This window comes from Otolemur garnettii, unplaced genomic scaffold (assembly GCF_000181295.1).
Source record: "Otolemur garnettii isolate 467f Iridium unplaced genomic scaffold, OtoGar3 scaffold00006, whole genome shotgun sequence".
Taxonomy (NCBI): Eukaryota; Metazoa; Chordata; class Mammalia; order Primates; family Galagidae; genus Otolemur; species Otolemur garnettii.
This window is the reverse complement of record NW_003852401.1, coordinates 30,203,965-30,227,785: the sequence shown is the minus strand read 5'-3', so window position 1 is coordinate 30,227,785 and position 23,821 is coordinate 30,203,965. Positions and strand designations below refer to the sequence as shown.

The window sequence follows — 23,821 nt, the reverse complement described above, 5'->3', positions numbered from 1 at the left end:
AAAAAAAAAATTATAAAATATTAAAAGCCACTAAAAAAAGTTGAAATATAAAATCACATCTCTGATGCACTTCTGGTCATAGGCCCTCCCTAACCCAGTTGTTGGAGTAATTGATCCTCAAAATCTCCCTCCCTACTCCCCAGTAGTTCACCTCAATTATGCCTGTTCATCTCCTTGACTTTTCCACGGAGGATATCACAATCTACCACTGTCATACTTATGTATCTGTTTACTTGTTTACTGGCAGAATCACCCTCCTATTCACCCATGGGCTGTAAATCTAATAAGGACCAGGACCCTGAAGATCTTTTTCACCTCCAGATCCTAGTACTACACGTATTGGACTCAACAAATATTTGCTCGAGAAATAAATGGATAATGGCAGCCTCTATTTCTCAAAACTCAGCACCCTTCAGCTTTCTGTTTACCTGCTCTTTCTCACTTTTCCCCTTAAGAATAATTAATTAATTTTAATTTTTCTTTTTTTTTTTTTGAGACGGAGTCTCAAGCTGTCCCCCTGGGTAGAGTGCTGTGGCATCACTCACAGCAACCTCCAACTCCTGGGCTCAAGCGAGTCTCCTGCTTCCGCCTCCCAAGTAGCTGGGACCACAGGTGCCCGCCACAACACCTGGCTATTTTTTCGTTGCAGCCGTCATTGTTGTTTTGGTGGCCCGGGCTGGATTCAAACCCACCACCTTAGGTGTATGTGGCTGGCACCTTAGCCACTTGAGCCACAGGCGCTGAGCCAATTTTTTTTTTTTTTAAAAAGTTATAGTTTCCTATAACTTGAACCTAGTTAACAGTATTCAGGAAAAGAAAAGACGTTGATGATGACTTACTGGTGGCTCAGTTCTCGTATTTCACATGGCTTGAAGCTCCATTCTTTGGCCAGTTTTTCTTGTTGAGATGCTTCTTCTAAAAACACTATCTTTAACGGAAAGAAAGAAAAGAATCATGTATTAATGAACCATAGTCATTTATTGCTACTAAATACCTACATCTTTTTTTAAAGAGTCTATACTATAGCTGACTTAATTTCAAGATTTGATACCACATGGGGTTGAGTTTAGAGTCATAAAAGACAGAGGTTTGCCTTTGTTTATCCAAAGAAGTAAATGATGTCTATTTTCTCTTTCTCTGTCATAATATAAATGAGACTTCAAAAGCTCTAATTTAAAGATATAAGTTACTAAAAATGGTTAATTGAGGCCAGGCACAGTGGCTCACGCCTGTAATCCTAGCATTCTGGGAGGCCAAGGCTAGTGGATTACCTGAGCTCAGGAGTTCAAGACCAGCCTGAACTGAGCAAGACCCTATCTCTAAAAACTAGCTGGGCATTGTGGTGGGCACCTGTAGTGCCACCTATTTGGGAAACTGAGTCAAGAGGATCACTTGACCCCAAGAGTTTGAGGTTGCTGTGAGCTATAACACCATGACACTCTACCAGGGGTGGACAAAGTGAGACTCTGTCCCCCTCCCCAAAATGGCTAATTAGCATCTGTTTCCCTCCCCCCTTCAAATTTGTTGGTATCTTCTGTTTCATACTATTTCCCTTGCTCCAAGCCCTGCCTCTATCTTGAATGGTTTCAACCCTTTTGAAAACCATGGTCACCTATTTCCATGAATTTATCTTCAGTCATTTGTTCTAATTCACTTCAGCCACAAAAGCCAGGACCACATCTGGGACATGTTCCTGGCTTATACGGCTCCCCCTTCAAAGCCACTGAATCACACATCTGACCCCACTAAATTTTAATACCTATTTGCTACTTGAACTGCTACAAACAACCTTTCACCTCGTAGAATCCTCTTTACTTCTTCCATCTACACTTTTGCCCAGTGCACCTGCCACCTTCTCTCACCGTTATCCTTGTCCATGTTAGATTCCACCATGTATTATTTCATATTTCTGTTGCCTTTCAGTTTAATACACATCTGATAAAATTACAGCCCTGGTTGAATGCTACTTCCCTTTTTCTGGGCTACCACTGAGTAGCACACGGCCCAGAAGATAGACTATCCCTGTTGACCAGGCTCAAATGTGCTCCTACCAATGTTTGTGCCCAACACCCTATGAAATTTCTCTAGTACTAGTGTGGCCTTTTCCATCAATAAAATGACAGAAGATTTAACCGCTTAGCAACTAATGAATCATTAAAGATATTTTTGGGGATAGATTATCATATAATTTTTATAACTCAGGAGGAGTTCAAGGAATTGAGAGATACTGCTATTACAAAATTTTCTCCATTCCCAGCTACTTGATTTATGTGAAAAATTCTTGCCACTCACTACATAAAAATGAAAAATAAGAAAAAACTGATAATGTCCCCTCCCTTTTTTTGCAGTTTCTGGCTGGGGCTGAGTTTGAACCCACCACCTCCAGCACATGGGGCGGGCGCCCTACCCTTTTGAGCCATAGGCACCACCCAATACTGCCCCTTTTTCATTCTACCAATGAGTAACACTCATTCATAGATCTATTACCTAGCTGGAGGAAAAAACAGCCCTTTTATGTTATCCTAAATACGTTATCTTTTGAATACGTAATATACATTTTCAAATTTTCTCATATTCCCAGGAGATTTTTTATTTTATTTTATTTTATTTATTTTTTGAGACAGAGTCTAACTATGTCACCCTCAGTAGAGTGCTGTGGCATCACAGCTCCCAGCAACCTCAAATTCTTGGGCTTAAGCAAGTCTCTTGCCTCAGCCTCCCAAGTAGCTGGGACTATAGGCGCCTGCCACAACACCTGGCTATTTTTTTGTTGCAGTTGTCATTGTTATTTTAGCTGGCCTGGGTCGGGTTTGAACTGGCCACCCTCAGTGTATATGCCTGGGGCTGTAACTACTGTGCTACAGGTGCCAAGCCTCCCAGGAGATTTTAAATGTTTAAATTTGGGCACACAAATTTTATTGCAATGGTTGACAATAAAAGACTTTTCCTAGTGTAAAAATATATTCATGAATAAAAACTCTGAGGAAAGTAGAACAGAATTAGTAACTCAAGAAGAAAAGGGAATTACAGTTGACCCCTGAAAAATGCAGGGCTTAGGAATGCCAACCCTCACCACGTACACAGTCAAAAATTCACACATAACTCTTAACTCCCCCATAACACCATGACTAATACCCTACTGTTGACTTATGGATAATATAAACATTTATTAATATATTTTATATGTTATACATATTAATATTAGATATTGTATTCTTCAATAAAGTAAGCTAGAAAAAATATAAAGAAAATCCTAAAGAAGAGAAAATATATTCAATGAGTGGAAGAGGGTCACCAGAAGGTCTTTACCCTTGTCATCTTCACACTGAGTAGGCTGAGGAGGGGAAGCATTGCCCTTGCTATCTCACAGGTGGCAGAGGAGGAAGAAAATCTGCATATAAGTGGACCCGCACAATGCAAACCAACTTGTTCAAGAGTCAACTGTAGGTAGCATTTCATACTATTAAAGAGGAGTTAATTTATTATTTTAAAAAATAGACTAAGATAGATACATAGTCTATACTATAGATTTATAGTATTAAATCACTATATCTTTAGTCCATCAAAAAAAATTTCTTGAGACAAAGTCTCACTCTGTTACCCTGGGGAGAGTGCCATAGCATCATAGTAGCTCACAACTACCTCAAACTCTTAGGCTCAGGTGATCCTCTCACTTCAGCCTCTGGAGTAGCTGGGACTACAGGCATGTGACACCAGGCCCAGCTAGTTTTTCTATTTTTAGTAGAGACAGGATCTCATTCTTTTCATCAGATATTTTAAAAAATAATGTCACAACTTAAGTTTAACATGTACATATTTAAAATTTACTGGCTCAGCACCTATGGTTCAGGGATTACAGCACCGGCCACATGTACTGGGGCTGGTAGGTTCAAACCCAGCCAGGATCTGCTAAGCAATGATGACAACAGCAACAAAAAATAGCCCGGTGTTGTGGAGGGCTCCTGTAGTCCCAGCTACTTAGGAGGCTGAGGCGGGAGAATCAATCACTTAAGCCCAAGAGTTTGAGGTTGCTGTGAGCTGGGATGCCACTCTATTGAGGGCAACATAGTGAGACTCTGTCTCAAAAATAAATACATAAGTAAATATAAAATTTGCCAGGAAATATGGTTTTTTTGTACATATTTAAATTTTTAAAAAGTATATGTATAACTTTTTAAAGTACAAAAGTGTATAAGGTATTTTTAATTACAGTAGAACCTCCATAGTTGACCACCTCCCCACATTGACCACCCCCTTAAGTTGACCTAATTTCATAGACTGGACATATACAACATGTACACATCAGTAGAGTAGGCTTGGTTCCTTGTTGCCCATCTCTGTATGTTGACCAGTTTGTTACAATCCCTTGGAAAAAAATGTGAAGAATTTGTATAGTGAACTCAAATTCCACAATGATAATTTTAAATCTACGCTTTCTTCAAACATCTCATCCCATCTAACTCCAACATCACATACATGCAATAGTGAAACACTGCAGACAATCTCAACATGAGTCAGTAGGGGATTGGTTAAATATAACCAAACACGCAGTGATTAAATGTGACAGTAAAGACTTAAATTTATTGAACAGAAAATTATCTCTGATATGATGTTAAGACTGTTTCTCTAAATGCAGTTTACTAGATGAAACGTATGGTCTGACCACATTTTTGATAAGAACATAGTGTTGGTGTGGACATGTGCAGGTGTCAAAAGGCAGGATGTTGTCTTAGTTTGTTTTCTGCTGGAATGATGAAATAGCACAGACTGGGTAATTTATAAAGCACAGAGTTTATTTGGCTCATGGTTGGGAAGCTGAGAAGTCCAAGAGCATGAAACGTCTTAGGAGGCAGCCAGGGGTTCTAGGTCTTGGTTCAGCCTTGAGATTTTTCCTTTTAGTCTATATTTTTTGTACTCTCCTTGTTTCTCAGGCAGGGATTTACTTCTAAGAAATCCCTGAAAATATTTTGGAAAATCTATATGACAAAATTACAAAATATGGCTGAAGTTTTCTTTACAAAGCAATGGCTTTTTTAATCCCAAGGTTGCCTGGGCTTATGTGGCCATTTTTTCACTTATTCACCATCTAGTGAATGAGTGTTCATGGGCCACAGGCCTTGCCTTTCACAGGCTACAGTCTAGGTGAGCTGTCAAACACATACACAGGTCATTGAAAACCTAGTTTTATAAAATCATAAAATCAAAGATGGTTCCAGCTGGCAAGGACCTTTTAATTTAACCCCTTGTTTTCCAGATGAGGAAATTTAAATTCTTCTGTTAAGTAAACAACTCCAAGTGCTTTTTCATTTGAAACTGAGATGATATAGAATGAGCAATAATGAGAAGGTCAGGAATACTAAATCCAAAAGCAAATGAGTGATGATTGTCAGCTAACAAAACAGATCTCTTCAAGATACAGGCTTTAAAGGCTTTAAATACCAGATGGAAAAATGTGAGCAAGAGGCTTGTTGCTATGGAACAGAGTAAATTGTTCTTTGGGCCATTACAAAATAGCTCAACAATCCAACAAAATCAGGTAACATAGTTCAACCCATTACACAAAATCCACTCTCAAGTCACTGTGATGGGAGATAAAATCAGATGAAAATATGAGGTTTCAACATATCTGAAGCTTTGGAACAAAGATGAAAATTGCCACCATAGTAGCTCAATTCATGTCAAACAGATTAATAGAAAGGATAAAGTGAGATTGCTTTAAAATAAAACCAAAAACCAAAAAACAAACAATAAAAGCCCAAACCACCATCAGCCTATAAAGGTAGAATATGAATGTTTTGAAGGTACCAAAGAATAGCATGAGGGGCTTAAACCTATGGCTCCAATAATCTCATTTTATAAATAAGGAAACCAGGTGTAGGGTAGATCTAATGGACTAGACTCATCTTCCCAGAGATTCTTCCAGACTTCCATGATTGCTTCCCTGGGACTGTAAACCAAGGATCAAAGTTTCTCTAGAGCTGTGGTTCCCAAGCCCTGTACCACAGACATGTGCCAGTCCAGTCTGCAGCCTATTAGGAACCAGACTACACAGCAGAAGGTGAGTGGCAGGAAAGCCAGGGAAGCTTCATCTGTATTGATGCTCCTCATTATTCTCTACCTGAGCTCCACCTCCTGCCAAACTGACAGTCACATTGGATTCTCTAGGAAGCAAACCCCACTGTAAACTGCACATGTAGGGGTCTAGGCTGCACAGTCCTTATGGGAATCTAATGCCTAACCATCTGAGGTGGAGCTGAAAATACTAGCAAAAGAGGTTTGACTGCACAGAGACCATAATAAATAGATTGCTTGCAGACTCATATCAAAACCAACCCCCACCTCCCATTCTGTGGAAAAACTCTCTTCCATGAAACCAGTCCCTGATGCCAAAAAGGTTGCAGACCACTGCTTTAAATATTTTAGGCTTTGTGGTTCATATTATTTGTACTGTACTACTTGAAATCCATCCCTGACGAGCAGAAGCAGCCATAGATGATATACAAACATACGGACATGGCTAACTTCCAATAAAACTTTATTTACAGAAACTGAAATTTGGATTTTATATAATTTCCATTTATTACAACATCTTTATCTCCTTCTTACTTTTTCCCCAACCATTTAAAAATATACATAGCTATACATAGCTCACAGGCCATATAAAATCAGGCATTGAGCAGTATTTGATCTGTGGGTTATAGTTGCCCATCTCTGATGCTGACTCCTAAGAGGATGCATGCAAATGAAAACTGTGGTAACTTCAAAACTACCCCATAATGAAGACACAAATTATCAAAACCTGTGGGATACTGCAAAGGCCATCCTATGAGGGAAATTTATACCACTGAGAGCCTTCATCATGAAAAACAGAAGCAGGGCATTGTGACAGGCACCTATAATCCCAGCTACTTGGGAGGCTGAGGCAAGAGAATAGCTTAAGCCCAAGAGTTTGAGGTTGCTGTGAGCTATGATGCCATGGCATTCTACTGAGGGCAACATAGTGAGATTCTGTCTCAAAAAAAAAAAAAAAAAAAGAAAGAAAGAAAAAGAAAAGAAAAGAAAGAAAGAAAACAGAAAGAGAAGAATTCAACAATTTAATGGATCATCTCAAGTAACTGGAAAAAGAAGAACATTCCAACCCCAAACCCAACAGAAGAAAAGAAATAACCAAAATTAGGGCAGGAATGAAAACTGAAAACAAAAGAATGAAATTGAAAACAAAAAAATCATTCAGAAGATTAATGAAACAAATAGTTGTTTTTTTTTTGAAAAGATTAATAAAATTGATAAACCTTTGGCCAACCTAACCAAAAATTAAAAAGTAACATCTCTAATATCATCTATCAGAAATGATAAAGGAGAAATAACAGACACTTCAGAAATTTAAAAAAAAAAATCCTCAATGATTACTACAAAAAACTCTATTCCCAGAAATATGAAAATCTGAAGGAAATGGACCAATACCTGGAAGCATGCCACCTTCCTAGACTCAATCAGAAAGAATTAGAAATCTTGAATAGACCTATATCAATCACTGAAATAGCATCAACAATATGAAATCTCCCAAAAAAGAAAAGTCCGGGACCAGATGGCTTCACATCCAAATTCTATCTAACATTTTGAGAGGAACTAGTACCTATATTATACAACCTTTTCCAAAGCATAGAAAAAGAAGGAATACTTCCCAACACATTCTATGAAGCAAATATATTACCCTGATCCCCAAACCAGGAAAGAACCCAACAAAGAAATTAAATTACAGATCAATATCATTAGTGAATATTGATGCAAAACTATTCAATAAGATTTTAGCAAACAGAATTCAACAGCACATCAAAAAAATTATACACCATGATCAAGTTGGCTTTATTCCAGGGTTGGTTCAACATACACAAATCTATAAATATAATACATCACATAAATAAAATAAAGACAAAAACCATATGATTCTCTCAATTGATGCAGAAAAAGCTTTTGATAATATCCAGCATCCTTGTATGATTGGAACACTTAAGAAAATAGGCATAGAAGTGACATTTCTTAAACTAACAGAGGCTATGTACAGTAATCTCACAGCCAATATCATATTGAATGGAATAAAACTGAAAACATTTCCACTCAGATCAGGAACGAGGCAAGAATGCCCATTGTCTCCACTGCTATTCAACATTGTAATGGAAGCCTTAGCCATCGCAATTAGGCAAGAGAAGGTGATCAAAGGTATCCAAATAAGGTCAGAGGAGACCTTTGCTAATGACCCTATACCTGGAAACTCTTAGAAGTGATCAAGGAATATAGCAGAGTCTCAGGATACAAAATCAATACTTATAAGTTAGTAGCTTTTATATATGCCAACAACAGTCAAGCTAAAAAATTAGTAAAAGACTCTATTCCTTTTATAGTACTGCCAAAGAAGATGAAATATCTGGGAATTTACCTAACAGAGGATGTGAAAGATCTCTATAAAGAGAACTATGAAACTCTGAGAAAAGAAATAGCTGAAGATGTTAACAAATGAAAAAACATACCATGCTCATGGCTGAAAAGAATCAACATTGTTAAAATGTCCACACTACCCAAAGCAATCTACAGATTTAATGCAACTCCTTTTAAAGCACCACTGCCATACTTTAAAGAGCTTGAAAAAATAGTGCTTCATTTTATATGGAATCAGGAAAAAAAACCTCAAATATCCAATACATTACTCGGAAGGAAAAACAAATTGGGAGATATCGCATTACCAGACTTCAGGCTATACTATAAATCTATAATGATCAAAACAGCATGGTACTGGCACAAAAACAGAGCAGTAGATTTATGGAACAGAATAGAGAACCAAGAGATGAACCCAGCTACCTATCGTTGTTTAATCTTTGACAAGCCTATCAAAAATATTCAGTGGGGGAAAGACTCCCTATTTAACAAATGGTGCTGGGTGAACTGGCTGGCGACCTATAGAAGACTGAAACTGGACCCCTCACCTTTCACCATTAACAAAAATTGATTCCCACTGGATAAAAGATTTAAACTTAAGACATGAAACTATAAAAATATTAGAAGAGAGTACAGGGAAAACACTTGAAGAAATTGGCCTGGGAGAATATTTTAGGAGGAGGACTCCCCCAGGCAATTGAAGCAACACCAAAATACATTACTGGGATCTGAACAAACTAAAAAGCTTTTACACAGCCAAGAGCACAATAAGTAAAGCAAACAGACAACCTTCAGAATGGGAGAAGATTTTTGTAGGTTATGTTTCTGACAAAGTTCTGATAACTAGAATCTACAGAGAACTCAAACTAATCAATAAATAAAAACAAATAACCCCATTTCTATGTGGGCAAGAGACTTGAACAGAAACTTCTGATGAAGACAGGCACATGGCCTACAAACACATGAAAAAAATGCTCATTGTCTTTAATCATCAGAGAAATGCAAATCAAAACCACTTTGTAATGTCATCTAACTCCGGTAAGATTAGCCCACATCACAAAATCCCAGAACTACAGATGTTGGCATGGATGTGGAGAGAAGGGAAACTCTACACTGCTGGTGGGAATGCAAGCTAATACAACCTTTTTGGAAAGAACTTGGAGCATACTCAAAGAACTAAAAGTAGATTTACCATTTGGTCCTTTAATTCCTCTACTAGGTATATATCCAGATGGTCAAAAATTACTTTACAACAAAGACATTTGCACCAGAATGTTTATTGCAGCCCAATTCACAATTGCCAAGACATGGAAACAGCCCAAGTGCCCATGGACCCATGAATGGATTAACAAATCGTGGTATGTGCACACCATGGAATACTATGTAGCCATAAAAAATATGGAGACTTCACATCTTTTATGTTTTCCTGGATGGAGCTGGAACATATTCTTCTTAGTAAAGTATCTCAAGAATGGGTAAAAAAGTATCCAATGTACTCAATACTACTATGAAATCAATATATAACCATCTGCACACTCAGATGAATGGCAAAATATAACTATAGTCTAGAAAGTAGAGGGGAAGAGGAGAGAGGGGAAAGGGAAAGAGGACAAAGGGGGAAGGTACGAGGGGGACCTCACCTAATGTGCATCATGCAAAGGTACATTTTGAAACTATTAAGAAAAAAGTATAATTGTGATGGGTGTGTTAATCAGTTCAATGTAAGCATTTCACATTGTATATCAAATCAGTGCACTGCATCCCATAAATGCATCCATGTACACAGTTATTGAATAAAAAAATAAAAATAGATAAAACTATCCCATTAGCATTTCCCAGAAGCTTTACCTTTATGATTGGTTTTAGCATTTAACAATTGGTAATAGCATTTAACAATTGTTTTTTAAACTTCAGGGGCTGATCAAATCCCCTGGAAGTATATAGATTCTGGGGGTTTACAAAGCCCCATTTTGCTATAGGAAAAAAAAAAACGATAGTTTTTGTTTTGTTTTTGCAGTTTTTGGCTGGTGTCCTACTCCTTTGAGCCACAGACACTGCCCATAGTTTTTTTTGTTTTTTTTTTTTTTGAGACAGAGTCTGGCTTTGTTGCCCTCAGCAGACTACTGTGGCATCACAGCTCACAGCAACCTCAAACTCTTGTGCTCAAGCAATTCTCTTGCCTCAGCCTCCTGAGTAGCTGGAACTACAGGTGCTCCACAATACCCGCTAGTTTTATAGATGAGGTCTCGCTCTGGCTCAGGCTGGTCTCAAACCCGTGAGCTCAAGCAATCCGCCTGCCTTGGCCTCCCAAGTGCTAGGATTACCAGCATGAACCACTGTGCCCGGCACCCTCGATAGATTTTTTTTGTTTAAGTAACTTTAGGAAGCAACCCAGATATCCTTCAGTAGGTGAATCGATAAATAAACTGTGGCATTTCCAGAAAATGGAAAATTATTCAGTACTTAAAAAAAAATCTAATAAGCCACTAAAAATACATAGAGAAACTTTAAATGCATATTACTAAAATGGTACATACTGTATGATCCCAACTGTATGAGATTCTGGAAAAGGCAAAACTATGAAAACAATAAAAACATCACTTGCTGACAGAAGTTGGAGAAGGGGATGAAAAGGCAGAGCAAAGGTAGAAAATTTTAGCGTAGCAAAAATACTCTGTACAATACTATACTGGCGGCTACATATCATGATATATTCATCCACACCCGTAGACCGTGCAACACCGAGAGCGAACCCTAATGTAAACTACGGACTTTGAGTTTTAAATGACGTGTCCATGTAGGCTCATCAGTTATAATAAATGTGCCACTCTGATGGGACACATTGATAACAGGAGAGGGTGTACACAGGTGGAGGCAGGAGATAAATGGTCAACCTCCATACCTTTCTTTCAATTTTGCCATGAACCTAAAACGTCTCTAAAAAAAATCTTTTTTAAAAAGATAAAAGTAAATGAAGATGTGTAACAGTAATTTAGTATAATGCCCATGTGGCAACATAGTATAGACTGTCAAACCTGAATAAAGAAAATAATTTTCAGGGCAGGAAAGAAGATGTAACGTTAGCCATTCTTCTGATTGCTACAAAAGACCAGAAGACATCATTAATGAGTCACTGGTATTTAACAAATTTTTATTAGGAAAATAAACAGACATATTCTAAAATGATGGGAGGTCTGACAATAATAAAAGCACTTAAATGCATTTGCTGTGTGTCAGACACTGTCCTACATACATTACATGCATGAACTTACTTAAACCTCAGAACTCTAGGAGATAATAATACTAGCCTCATTTTATAGATGAGAGACTGAGGCATAGAGATGTGAAGTACCTTGCCCAAATTACACATCTGATAGGTAGTAAAACTCACATTTAAACCACAGTCAGCCTATAGCCTGAGGGCCATTAAACAAAGCCTTTGATATGAAAGGAAAACAAACAGCCATCCTCTTCCTTTTTTTTCTTTATAAACTATTTCTTGAGCCTTTCCTTTTACTTCCTTTCCCTTAATACAGCCTAGGCAGGTGGGCCTGGCAGAGCCAGGGATGTAAACGCACAGATATGGCTACGGAGACACCCGTCAGCCCGAGTTCTCAAATCTTGGCTTCTTAATACTATTCTCCAAAACAAAGAACCAGGTTAAGTCTGGGTTCGTGCTAAGGCTGGGGAAAGAAAAATACAAGATGAAGCTGAATCATAATTTTGTGACAAAAGGAAGTGCTAAAAATATAGTTGCAGAATGGTCAAAAGGACACAGGAGCCACCTTGATCAAACTCTCACTAGCCAACTCTGAGCCAATTTAAGTAAATGATAGTAACAGATAAAATTTAAAAAACAGGAATGCTGAAGTCCACACTGATGAATGAATGAATGAATGGGAAGGTAGAGTTCTTTTTTTACCACTGAATACCAACTAAGATATGTGGAAGAAATGATAGAATCAGAAAATGAGCTTCTGCCAACCATCATCATAATAAATGATTCATGCAAAACTCATCAACGAAAGCTGAAACTAGTGGGTAAAAATTTGTTCAGAAAGAGGATATTTATAAAATTATCAAAGTATCTTCCCACAAAATTTATTTTACTGAGAAAAACAGTAACTTTACCATGGAGAAACCTGGCAAACACCACCTTAACCAGGGACCAAAGTTAGTATCCCCTATAATGGCACAGATCAACATCATGTGCTCCAGAAATGATGCACTGAGAACACAGCAGCCTCTCTGGGATATTCATGCCAAAAATGCAGAACCTAAATCTAATCATAAGACAGCACCAGAAAAACCCAAATTGAGAAACAGTCTAAACCACACACACACACACACAAAACAAAACTGTTCTGTACTTTTGGAAACCATCCAGGTCATAAGACAAAGACTTGTCCAGATGGCAGATAACTAAGAAATGTGACAAGTAAAGGCAATTTCTGGTTCTAGATTCTGAACCAAAAGGGGGGAAAACAGTGACCATGGGTATTATTGGGCCAGTGGGCCAAGTTCAAATGGGTCTATGGATTATATTATATTATATTATATACCTTTGCTAACTTCCTGACTTAGATAAGTGTGCGTGATTGTATAAGACTATGTCCTTGCTTTTCAAAAAAGTATACATTAAAATATTTAGACTGGAACAGTATGCCTATAACTTACTCTCATTTCAAGAAAATACAATAATGTGTGTGTGTGTGTGTGTGTGTGTGAGCGCGTGTGTGTCTATACAGATACAGCATCTAGGGAAAGTAAGGAAGAATGATGAAGCAAATTTTGTAAAATATAAACACTGGGGGATTTGAGTGAAGGCTTTATGAGTTATCTGTATATCCTTGTAACGTCTTAAAAATTTTGCAATAATTTTATATTTATTTATTTATTTATTTGAGACAGAGTCTTACTATGTCACCCTTGGTAGAGTACCGTAGTGTCACAGCTCACAGCAACCTCAAACTCTTGGGCTTAAGCGATTCTCTTGCCTCAGTCTCCCTAGTAGCTGGGACTGCAGGCGCCTGCCACAACACCTGGCTTTTTTGTTGCAGTTGTCATTGTTCTTTAGCTGGCCCGGGCTGGGTTCGAACCCACCTCCTTCTGTGTATGTGGCTGGCACCGTAACCACTGTGCTACGGGTGCCAAGCCTTGCAATCATGTTAAAATAAAAATTTTTAACTGAAAAACTAAGCAGTATAGGGGCAGTGCCTGTGGCTCAAAGGAGTAGGGCGCCGGCCCCATATGCTGGAGGTGGCGGGTTCAAACCCAGCCCCAGCCAAAAACTGCAAAATAAATAAATAAATAAAGATTTAATAATAAATAAAAAAAAAACTAAGCAGTATATTGTTTAGGAACACAAATGTGAAAAGTTAAAATATAAAGAAAAGGGCACAATAAACATAACATTTAGGATAATATAGTGAGAACAGAAGGGAATGGAATGGGAGGGGCATTCAGGGGTCTTCAAAGATAGCCCACAGTTCCTTGTGTCTATTTATCATACCTTGCACAGATGTTAGAACTATTCTTTCTTCTACCCAATGAGTTAATTAAAAAGAAGAATCACTTCTAAAAAACAAATGCATGAAGAACATAAGAAAAATATTGTGCAAGAACAAATTAGAATAAATGTTATTTTTTAAAAACATCAACATCTGTATTACGAAATATGCACACTGGTAATCTGAGGAACATCCAAATAAATGACCAAGAAAAACCACAGGAAGGGTGGAGGCCATAAAAGAAACAGGCCCACATACCAAGGCCAACAGTGCCAAATAAGGTCACGATCAGATCCTTTTTTCATAAGCAGTTGGTAATACACTAACACATTTAAATGCTCTTCATAGTTTTTGAATCCTTTTGAAATACAAATTGCTACTCCCTAATTTGTTTCCTAAATTCCTAATTACTTGATGTTTTACCAATTTGTAGAAGGAGGAAACTATTAGATGGTCATAAAAGAGCACCCAGCACTCAGTGAAACCATCACAAATCTCAAACCCAAAGTTTAAAGACACACTTGAATTCTGAAATCATCAAACAAGCAAATAAGTTCAGCCACTGCCTCCCTCACAAAAGGCATCTTCAGAGACCAAATTCAGCCAATGGACAACTGAGAATGAATTTAGGAAAAGGATTCTCTTTTGAAAACTGAAAGGTGGCATCCACCGACCACAGGTGCTCTCAACACACCTTACCAGATACACAGACATGGGTAAGAAGATGAAGGCACACACCAAAGGACCGGAGACACAGCCTGTGCCTTAGGCCATTTTTTCTTTTTTTATTAAGACAGGGTCTCACCATGTCACCCTGGCTGGGTAGAGTGCCGTTGCATCATAACTCACAGCAACCTCAAACTCTTGGGCTTAAGTGATTCTCCTCCCAAGTAGCTGGAACAATTGCCATAACTCCAGGCCATTTTTTTTTGTTGTTGCAGTTGTCATTGTCGTTTAGCTGGCCTGGGCAGGGTTCAAACCCTCCAGCCTCAGTGTATGTGGCTGGCGCCATAACCACTGTGCTATGGGCACCAAGCCCATAGTGTTCATTTTTCTCTGCAGTTTTTGGCCGGGGCTGGATTTGAACCTGCCACCTCTGGCACATGGGGCCAGCACCCTACTCCTTTGAGCCACAAGCACCGCCCTCATAGTGTTAATTTTTGATAGGGTAGCCAGAGTGGTTATTTTAGGACACCACTGTTGACAGAGTACACACAGTATGCTTTGATTTCAGAAAGGCATCTGATGGCACCAGACAGATAACTTTGTTAGACAAGCTCAAAAAAGTCAGTCTGGATGACAACAGAAGTAAACTGTATATCTGGTTCTATATTCCTATTCAAAAAGCTGATTAATAGGATGAGGGAATTATGGCTGGAGAGCTCTTGGAGTGCTCTAGAAACAAGTCACCAAGCTCTGCCCCAGCCAAGTTCTTGATAATGGCCTATATACAATTTGGAAGGAACGGTTTGTTCACTAGATCGCACAATCCAGTTTTACAAAGATAGCCACCCCATGACTATGTACAAAAATGATGTACACCTAGCTATAAAAACAATTTTTTTAAATGTAAAAGCACAGGGTAAAGACACATGTGACTTGATTAAAGCAAGGACCGTAAGCTTAAAATAAGCAGCATAGAGCCACTGCCCATAAAAATGGGTTCCAATTAAGGTCAAATTTATAAGCATAGACACAGACCTTTCTTTGCGTGATTTTTGTTATCAGAAATTTGATTACTATGGCTCAATTAAATAATACCCATGGCTCAAAAATTGCTGTGGTATATTAACTGTGTGTGATTGCATAAAGTACACGCTAGGCTTCTTGCTCTGTAGTCCACAAAGCACCACAGGCACAACAGATGTGCATCCCGGTCAGTGACCAATCACATTGCTCCTTCCGAAGTCTGCAGTGATGGATCACCGCCGTGCACCTGTTATTTAGTTCACACACAGACATCAAAGCAGGTAGCTGTGTTGCTTCCTAGTGTCCCAGCAATAAACCTATGTGGCATTTCATAAGAATGGACAATTGAAAGAGTAAACTGGTCAACTAAGATGAAAGTGCAGCAAAGAAATGGAAAGAGAAGGAAGTGAAATCAGAATCTAATAATGGAGTTACAGGATACATAGCTGACCCTGGTAACATCGCTGCTGCGACCATCCCAGAATCTCTAGGTCTCCAGCCAGGGGAACTTAGCAAAGATGAACTTGCCAACATAAATGCGCATAGTGACTAAAGGTGTCCCAGAAGTAACGTGAGCAAAAAACTTCACCTTAAACGAACTTTCAGAGAAATATCTCCAAGATACTTCATGACACCGAGAGCTCAAGGGATATAATGTTGAAAGCGGATCCAAACACTGAAGCAGGATAACATTTTACCAAGGCAAAGGAAAGATGCTCACTTATTAATTATCAGCAGTACAACGAGACGGCAGTGAGCACTGTCCAAACTACTCTTGATGTCTGGGTTTTTTAACCAAAACTTTTTAGTTTTCTATATTTCTAATATTTTAAATTATAGCAGACTAAATGCACCAATGCACACTAGTTTTACTAATGTTTGCATTTAAATTTAGTGTTTGAACAGAAGTTTTTAAAGGTTACAGAATAATATTTGTTCCCATTGGTTATTAAAATCACTATGTATGATTTCAGTTTCAAAGTCCTTTATGTTTTAGACCAGCAATATTATACAAAGTGAGGAATGTCGTATCTTTTTATACTTTATTATCTTGGGATACACAATTAGTAATCTGTTTTCAATATGGAGGAAAAACTAAATTGGAATATTTTTGCAGGAAAGTGACCAGAACATGGATGAACCCTGAGAGGAAGTGGCTCCCGTAGCTCAGTGGGTAGGGTGCCGGCCAGATACACTGAGGCAGGAAGGTTCGAATCCAGTCTGGGCCAGCTAAAGCAACAATGACAACTGCAACAAAAAATAGGCGTTGTGGCAGGTACCTGTAATCCCAGCTACTTGGGAGGCTGAAGCAAGAGAATCACTTAAGCCCAAGAGTTTGAGGTTGCTGTGAGCTATGATGTCATAGTACTCTGCTGAGGGAGACATAGTGAGACTCAAAAAAAAAAAAAAAAGGAGAGAGAGAGGAAATTATGACGAAAACTGACAAGATTTCATCTGGAGATCTGAAAAGTCAACAAGACGGATTCCACAGTTGCAAATATTAGAAAAGCTGTCATGGAGGAATGCCATTCTGTTTTGTTTTTGGTTGGTTTTTTTTTTTTTTTGAGACAGTGTCTCACTTGGTCACACTCAGTAGAGTGCCATGACATCTTAGCTCACAGCAACCTCAAACTCTTGGGTTCAAGCGATTCTCTTAGACCTCAGCCTCCCAGGTAGCTGGGATGACAGGCACCCACCACAGCACCCAGCTATTTTTTAAAGACCAGATCTTGCTCTTGCTCAGGTTGGTCTCAAACTCATGAATTCAGGCAATCCACCTGCTGTGGCCTAGAAGGAATGCCATTCTAGAGCAGCAGAACCAACTTCAGTAATGAAATATCCAGCAATAGAGCTTTCAATTTCATGAAGAAAAGAAGCTTCTAACAATTAAAACTGGATATAAACAGAATTCGCTGACTCACAACATAGTGAACCCCTCGTAGTTAGAAGTGGTTAGCAGAGGCTGAATGACCATCTGTCGGGGATGTTGTAGCAGAAATTAATTCCTTCACAGGAGGAGTGGGGAGGGCCCATCCACACCTTAGATTTTAAACACCTGCATGGTGGTTTAAAAAAATATCCACAAATTCTTCAACACTCCTCCCTTCAAAAGGTGGAGCCTAGTTCCCTCCCTCACCCTTAAGGTGGGCCAAATATAGTGACCTGAAGCACTCACTACATTAAGGACTTCCAGGCAAGTTCATAAAAAGGATGGCTTCCACCTGGCTCTTTCACTGGTACATTGCTGTTCTAGGAGAAGCCTCTAGTAACATGGTAAGGACACTCAAGCAGCCCAAGAGAAGCAGCCCTGTAAGAAGGTCTTGTGCAGAGAAACCACGGATTTCTGCCAACAGCCAGCATCAGGCTTGCAGTCATGTGAATAAACTTGGACCTTGGAAGTGGAGCCTATAGCCCCAGTCAAGCCTTCTCATGACTGCAGCCCCAGTAGACATCTTGTCTGAGACCTCACCAGATCCTGAGCCTGAGCCACTCAGTTAAACTGCTCTGGAATCCCTGACCCACAGAAACTGTAAGAATAATACATTTCTATTGCTGTTTTAAGCCCCTAAGTTTGGGGGTTATTTGTTATGAAGCAATATCTAACAAATGCAATTATTTTGACCTGAACACTGAGCTTATATTGTAGTGTTAAGATGTGTGCTTACACAGCTTTTCGGGGTTTTTCTGGTTTTTTATTTTGTTGTGGGGTTTTGCCAGTTTCCTTTTAATAGAATAAAACCACAGTTTCCAAAGACTAGTTTTTATCAATTAAAATGATTATTCAATGGTATTCTGTTGTACAAGTAGAAAACAGAGAAGGACTCTAAAATTAATTCCTCCCACTCTGCCTGATTTTCACCCCACATTCAAATCTGCTACACAAGATTAATGTAGACCTCACAAATAAGAGTAAATTTCTCCCCAGCAGGGGAGAAGTGCAATGGGTTCCGGTGCATTGACCTTTCGGTTGCAAAATGAAACAAGGGCTGAGCCCTTTTACTCTCCATAATAAAGAAACCATTTCTTTCAATGTATCCAGCACACTTAAAGGCCCAGTCCAGATTTCTCCAGCTACCATGTATTTGACATTTTCCTTGATATTTCACACTAGGTACTTCAAAATCAACATGTCCAAATCAGAATCTGTGATGTTATTCCCAAACCTACTCACTTTTCAGGGGTTCCCTGTTTGAGAGAATGAGACCAAATCAATTCCAGCACTATCCAGAAGTTTTGACGTATCTCTCTAAGCCCTGGCATAACAGCTCAGTGGATTCCCATTGCATTCATTCATTCATTCATTTACTATTCTTTTTTGAGATAGAGTCTCACTCTGTGGCCCTGGGTTGAAAGCCATAGCATCAGCATAGCTCACAGCAACTTCAAATTCCTGGGTTCAAGCAATCCTCCTGCCTCAGCCTCCAGAGTAGCTGGGACTACAGGTGTGCACCACTATTCAGATTTCTTCCTTCAGGTTAGCTATTTCTTCTTTAGGAACCCTTTCTGGATTAGGTCAAATTTCCACCCCCACTCAAACTTCACTCCCAATTAATGAGTCTCACAGCACCAGGCACTTCAGAAATATGACAAGGGTTCCATACACAAAATCTGGAACCAGGCTGCCTGGCTTAGATGCTTTCCAGTATGTGAATTTGGGCAAGTCACTTCCATTGTCTGTGCCTGTTTTCTCATCTATCCAGTGGAAACAGTAGTTACACAGTGTGAAGATTAAAGGAGACAATATATATAAAACTATTAGAATGGTGTGGACACTAGCAGGCATGGCATAAATCTGAGCTGCTGTCTTTTTATAGTTGCAATTTTCATTTCACATTTATTCATAATTGTTATTTTACCCATAATCTGTCTTTTCCATTAGATAGCAAAATCCACAAAGGTGCCGATGCCTACTTTTACCTGCTACCATCTTCAAAGTGCCTGGGGGTCCTAACGCATGAGAAATCCCAATGAATATGTGGTGAGTAAATAAGTGAATTTGTTACAGGGCCTCACTGAGAACCTTGAAGTATCCCACTAAGGAATTTTTAACACGTTAACTGCCATGTGAGTTGTACACATATTTAATTCAGGCTAATTTTGAACCCAGGGCCTTGTGAAGCATATATAACTCACATGTCTCTTGCTCATTGACTGCCATATTAGAAAAATTTTTTTCCTTGAGGTCACAGTGTTTTATTAGGTCAAGAGAGATATATGAGTTATATATGCTTCACCAGGCTCAAAACTAGTGTGAGTTAAATACAACTCACACGGTAGTTAATGAGTTTGAAAATTAATGAAGCAATAGTTGTAAAGTAAGTTGGGAGGAGAGTGTAGAGACAGGGAGAATCTTTAGCTGACCATTGGGACGGTTTATCTGAAAAGAGGTATTATCAGGCCAGGGGCAGTGGTTCAAGGTTGTAATCTTAGCACTCTTGGAGACTGAGGCAGGTGGATTGCCTGAGCTCAGGAGTTCAAGACTAGCCTGAGCAAGAGTGAGATGTCATCTCTACTAAAAATAGAAAAAAAAGAAAGAAAAACTAGCTGGATGTTGTGGCAGGTACCTATCATCCCAGCTATTCAGGAGGCTGAGACAGGCGGATTGCTTGAGCCCAGGAGTTTGAGGTTGCCGTGAGCTATGATGCCAGAGAACTCTACCCAGAGTGACAGAGGGAGACACTGTCTTAAAAAAAAACACAGCGAGAGAGAAAAGAGGCATTATCCAGTAGAGAGCAATAGAGAGAGAAGCAAAGAAGTACTCCAGGGATATAATGTTGGGGAGAAACCCACACAACGTAATGGCACACAGATCTGCAAGAAACGCTTGAGGATACATATCTAAATACATGTATGAATTTTTTTTTTTAAGAGACAAGAGTCTCACTTTGTCGCCCTTGGTAGAGTACTATGGAGTAAGAGCTCACAGTAACCTCTAGCTCTTGGGTTTAGGCCATTCTCTTGCCTCAGCCTCCCGAGTAGCTGAAACCACAGGCGCTCACCACAACGTCCGGCTATTTTTTGTTGCAATTTGGCCAGGGCGGGGTTCAAACCCGCCACCCTTGGTATATGGGGCCGGCGCCCTACTCACTGAGTCACAGGCACCATGGGGGGCCATGTATGAAATTTCTGAATGAGAGAATGAGGACAAAAACACAGAGCTGTGGAAGCTAGGCACCTGGAAATGTTACCTTACAAGGCAAAAGTGACTTTGTACATACAGCTCAATTAAGATCATGAGACAGGAAAATTCTCTAGCTTTCGCTGTCTGGGCCCTAAATGCAATCACAAGGGTCCTTAGAAAAGGGAGTTCGAGAGATACTTGACAACACAGAAGAGAAATGACGTCACTATGTAAGAAAGATGCCGCACTCATGCCTCTGAAGATGGAGAGAGGGTCCTGGGGGAAAGGACGCAAGGAACATAGCTGTAGAAACTGGAAAAGGCAGAGAAACAGATCTTCCTCCAGAGCTTCGGGAGAGTGCACCCCTGTTGACATCTTGATTTGGACCTAGTGAGACATATTTCAGATGTCTCACCTCCAGAAATGTGAGAGAATCAGTGTGTGTTGTTTGAGCCACCAAGTTTGCAGCCACGTGTTACAGCGGCCATAGCAACCTAATCCAAGCTCAAACCCACTGCATCACTATTGGAGTTGGGGTATGTTTCTCTCCACTAATGTTCAACATCCTCAGAACACAGGGATGTTCTCATATGTTGGTATTTCCAGCACCAAACAGAAAACTAAACACACAAATAAATGTTTACAGGAAGGTAGAAAGAAGGAAGAAATCAGAAAGAAAAAAAAAGAGGAAGGAATTTCAAAACAGGAAGAGGCTGCCAAACGCTATCCTTGAACATGAAACCAGCAGACCTGGGCAGGGCTGAGCTTTGTGCCCCAACCCTCCCCAGCAATCCTGAAACATGGGCAGGCCACATCCTGGCAAGGGCATGAGGGATAGAAAGGAGATCCTAAGGCAGACCCTAACTCTCGCCTTTAATCTTCAGGAAGATGTCAACCCCAGGCCAGGGCCCTGTGAAAGCAAAGGCCTGCAGGCCTAGGAACCTTGGAGGCCTGAGTTTGCAGCCTAGCTTTGCTTCTCACCATCTGCCAATCCTTAGAGACGTTACTTAACTTTTCCAAGGTGCATTTTCTCTCTTGTAAAATAAAACTAATAATTCCTCAAAAGAGTAAATGAGATGATCAGTAAGAAGTACCAGGCACACGTGGCTCAAAGGAGTAGGGCACTGGCCCCATATACTGGAGGTGGTGGGTGCAAGCCCAGCCCCGGCCAAAAACTGCAAAAAAAGAAGTACCAGGCACAGAGTAAGTATTCAGGAAATGTTGCTTTTTGTTTTTGTTATTTCTGTTTTTCTAGCAAAGTTAAATGGGATGTAATACATGATATAGCATACCTTATAAATTATAATACATATGTTAGATCGTACATTTTGTATCCTATCTCTAAAAGTACATATATGGTGATGCCCGTAGTTCAGTGGGTAGGGTGCCAGACATACACCACCAGGTCAGTTAAAACAACAATGACAACTGCAACAACAACAAAAACATAGCCGGGCATTGTGGTGGGTGCCTGTAGTCCCAGTTACTTGGGAGGCTGAGGCAAGAGAATCACTTAAGCCCCAAAGTTTGAGGTTGCTGTGAGCTGTGACACCACAGCACTCTACCCAGGGCAACATATGAGACTGTCTATATATATATGTATCTCTCTCTCTCTATCTATCTATATATGTATATATATATATATATATATATACACACACACACACATAAAAACTGGTAATAGATGTCACCTGGGAGAACAAATGTCACATCTGAGACAAAAGAATATAAAGGGAACTTATAAGCTGCTACATATCTTTTTGCACACTTTGAATTTCTCATTTTTAGTGAAAGTTTATCAATGAAATGATACTTGGAAAAGGCAGAGATATGAATCTTGCAACAGAAAGAATAATTTCCCACTTTCTATTAATTACTTAACTGTTTTATTCATTTGGATTGCTGTCTTCTGCCATCTTTCAGCCTCTTCAAAAGTAAGGGGAATCTTTTTATTTGTGCTTATAGACTTTATTCTTATCTACATGTATTTTCATTATATATAAATGTACTACACATATCTAAACAACTCTAGATTAATCATTTTTAGTAGTGTCCTTAACTAAATAAAATTAGCAAATATAAATATTATTACAAATGTACTAATTTACTTTATAAAGTTTTTTTTAATATAGTGAACTTCCCAACAGTATTTATCCAGCTGTCAATGCATTTATTCCTCAAGCATAACTTGAAGATCTTTTCTGTAGTAGACATAGTTGATTTTCTCTCAGAACCATTCCATCCTTAAAACTTAATATTTACCTGCCAAGTCTGAGCAAGTTAAGAGATTTTAAATTATCATATTAGGGCTTGATCTCAAGTGAAGCTCTGCCTCCCTCTTCTCAAACAAAAGGTAGGTAATTGTAAAAGATAACCTTTCACTGCCATTTTGAACATTGATAACAGTCTTTTTTTTTTTTAATCATAGCTTTATCAACTGTTGGACATTGGCAACCCATATAATACTTATCAGCTGTGTCATACTGGCAAGCTGTTAGTTACTCTGTGTCTCAATTTCCTCATCTGTAAAATAAGAATATAAATACTGCCTTTCCTCCTAAAGCTGTTATGAGTGTGAAATGAGATAATACCAGTAAAACGCTCAAAAGAATACCTGGTACAGAGAAAGTATTCAATAACGTCTGCAATTCTCATTTCCAGAAATATGGTGGGTAAGATACCCTGAAGGCTTTCCAGCTACAAAATAACTTTATGCTGCATAAGACTTTTCTAGGGAGCACTTACAGGAGATAAGGGAAAGGAAAAAGAAGAGGAACAAAAAAAGAGACTCAGCTGAAAGAGTAGCAGTGAGCAGTAAACTCAGACAAAATGCATGGTGGCCCCAATGGTTCCTAGCTTTGAACAGAAAAAATGTTTTTAAAAAAATGTTTCTAGGCTCGGCACCTGTGGCTCAAGTAGCTAAGGCACCAGCCACATACACCTAAGATGGTGGGTTCGAATCCAGCCCAGACCCGCCAAAACAACAATGACAGCTGCAACCAAAAAATAGCCGGGCATTGTGGCGGGCGCCTGTGGTCCCAGCTACTTGGGAGGCAGAGGCAGGAGA

At 39.2% G+C, this 23,821-nt stretch overlaps 1 protein-coding gene across 1 annotated transcript in view; it reads right to left on the bottom strand.

The window, feature by feature from the left end:
* Positions 1–23,821, bottom strand: part of GDA (guanine deaminase) — a 95,983-nt gene that overhangs the window by 48,063 nt on the left and 24,099 nt on the right. Inside the window, exon 2 of the mRNA XM_003782952.3 lies at positions 840–928. Coding sequence (XP_003783000.1) covers positions 840–928 — 89 coding nt within the window. The remainder of the gene's footprint in view (positions 1–839; positions 929–23,821) is intronic.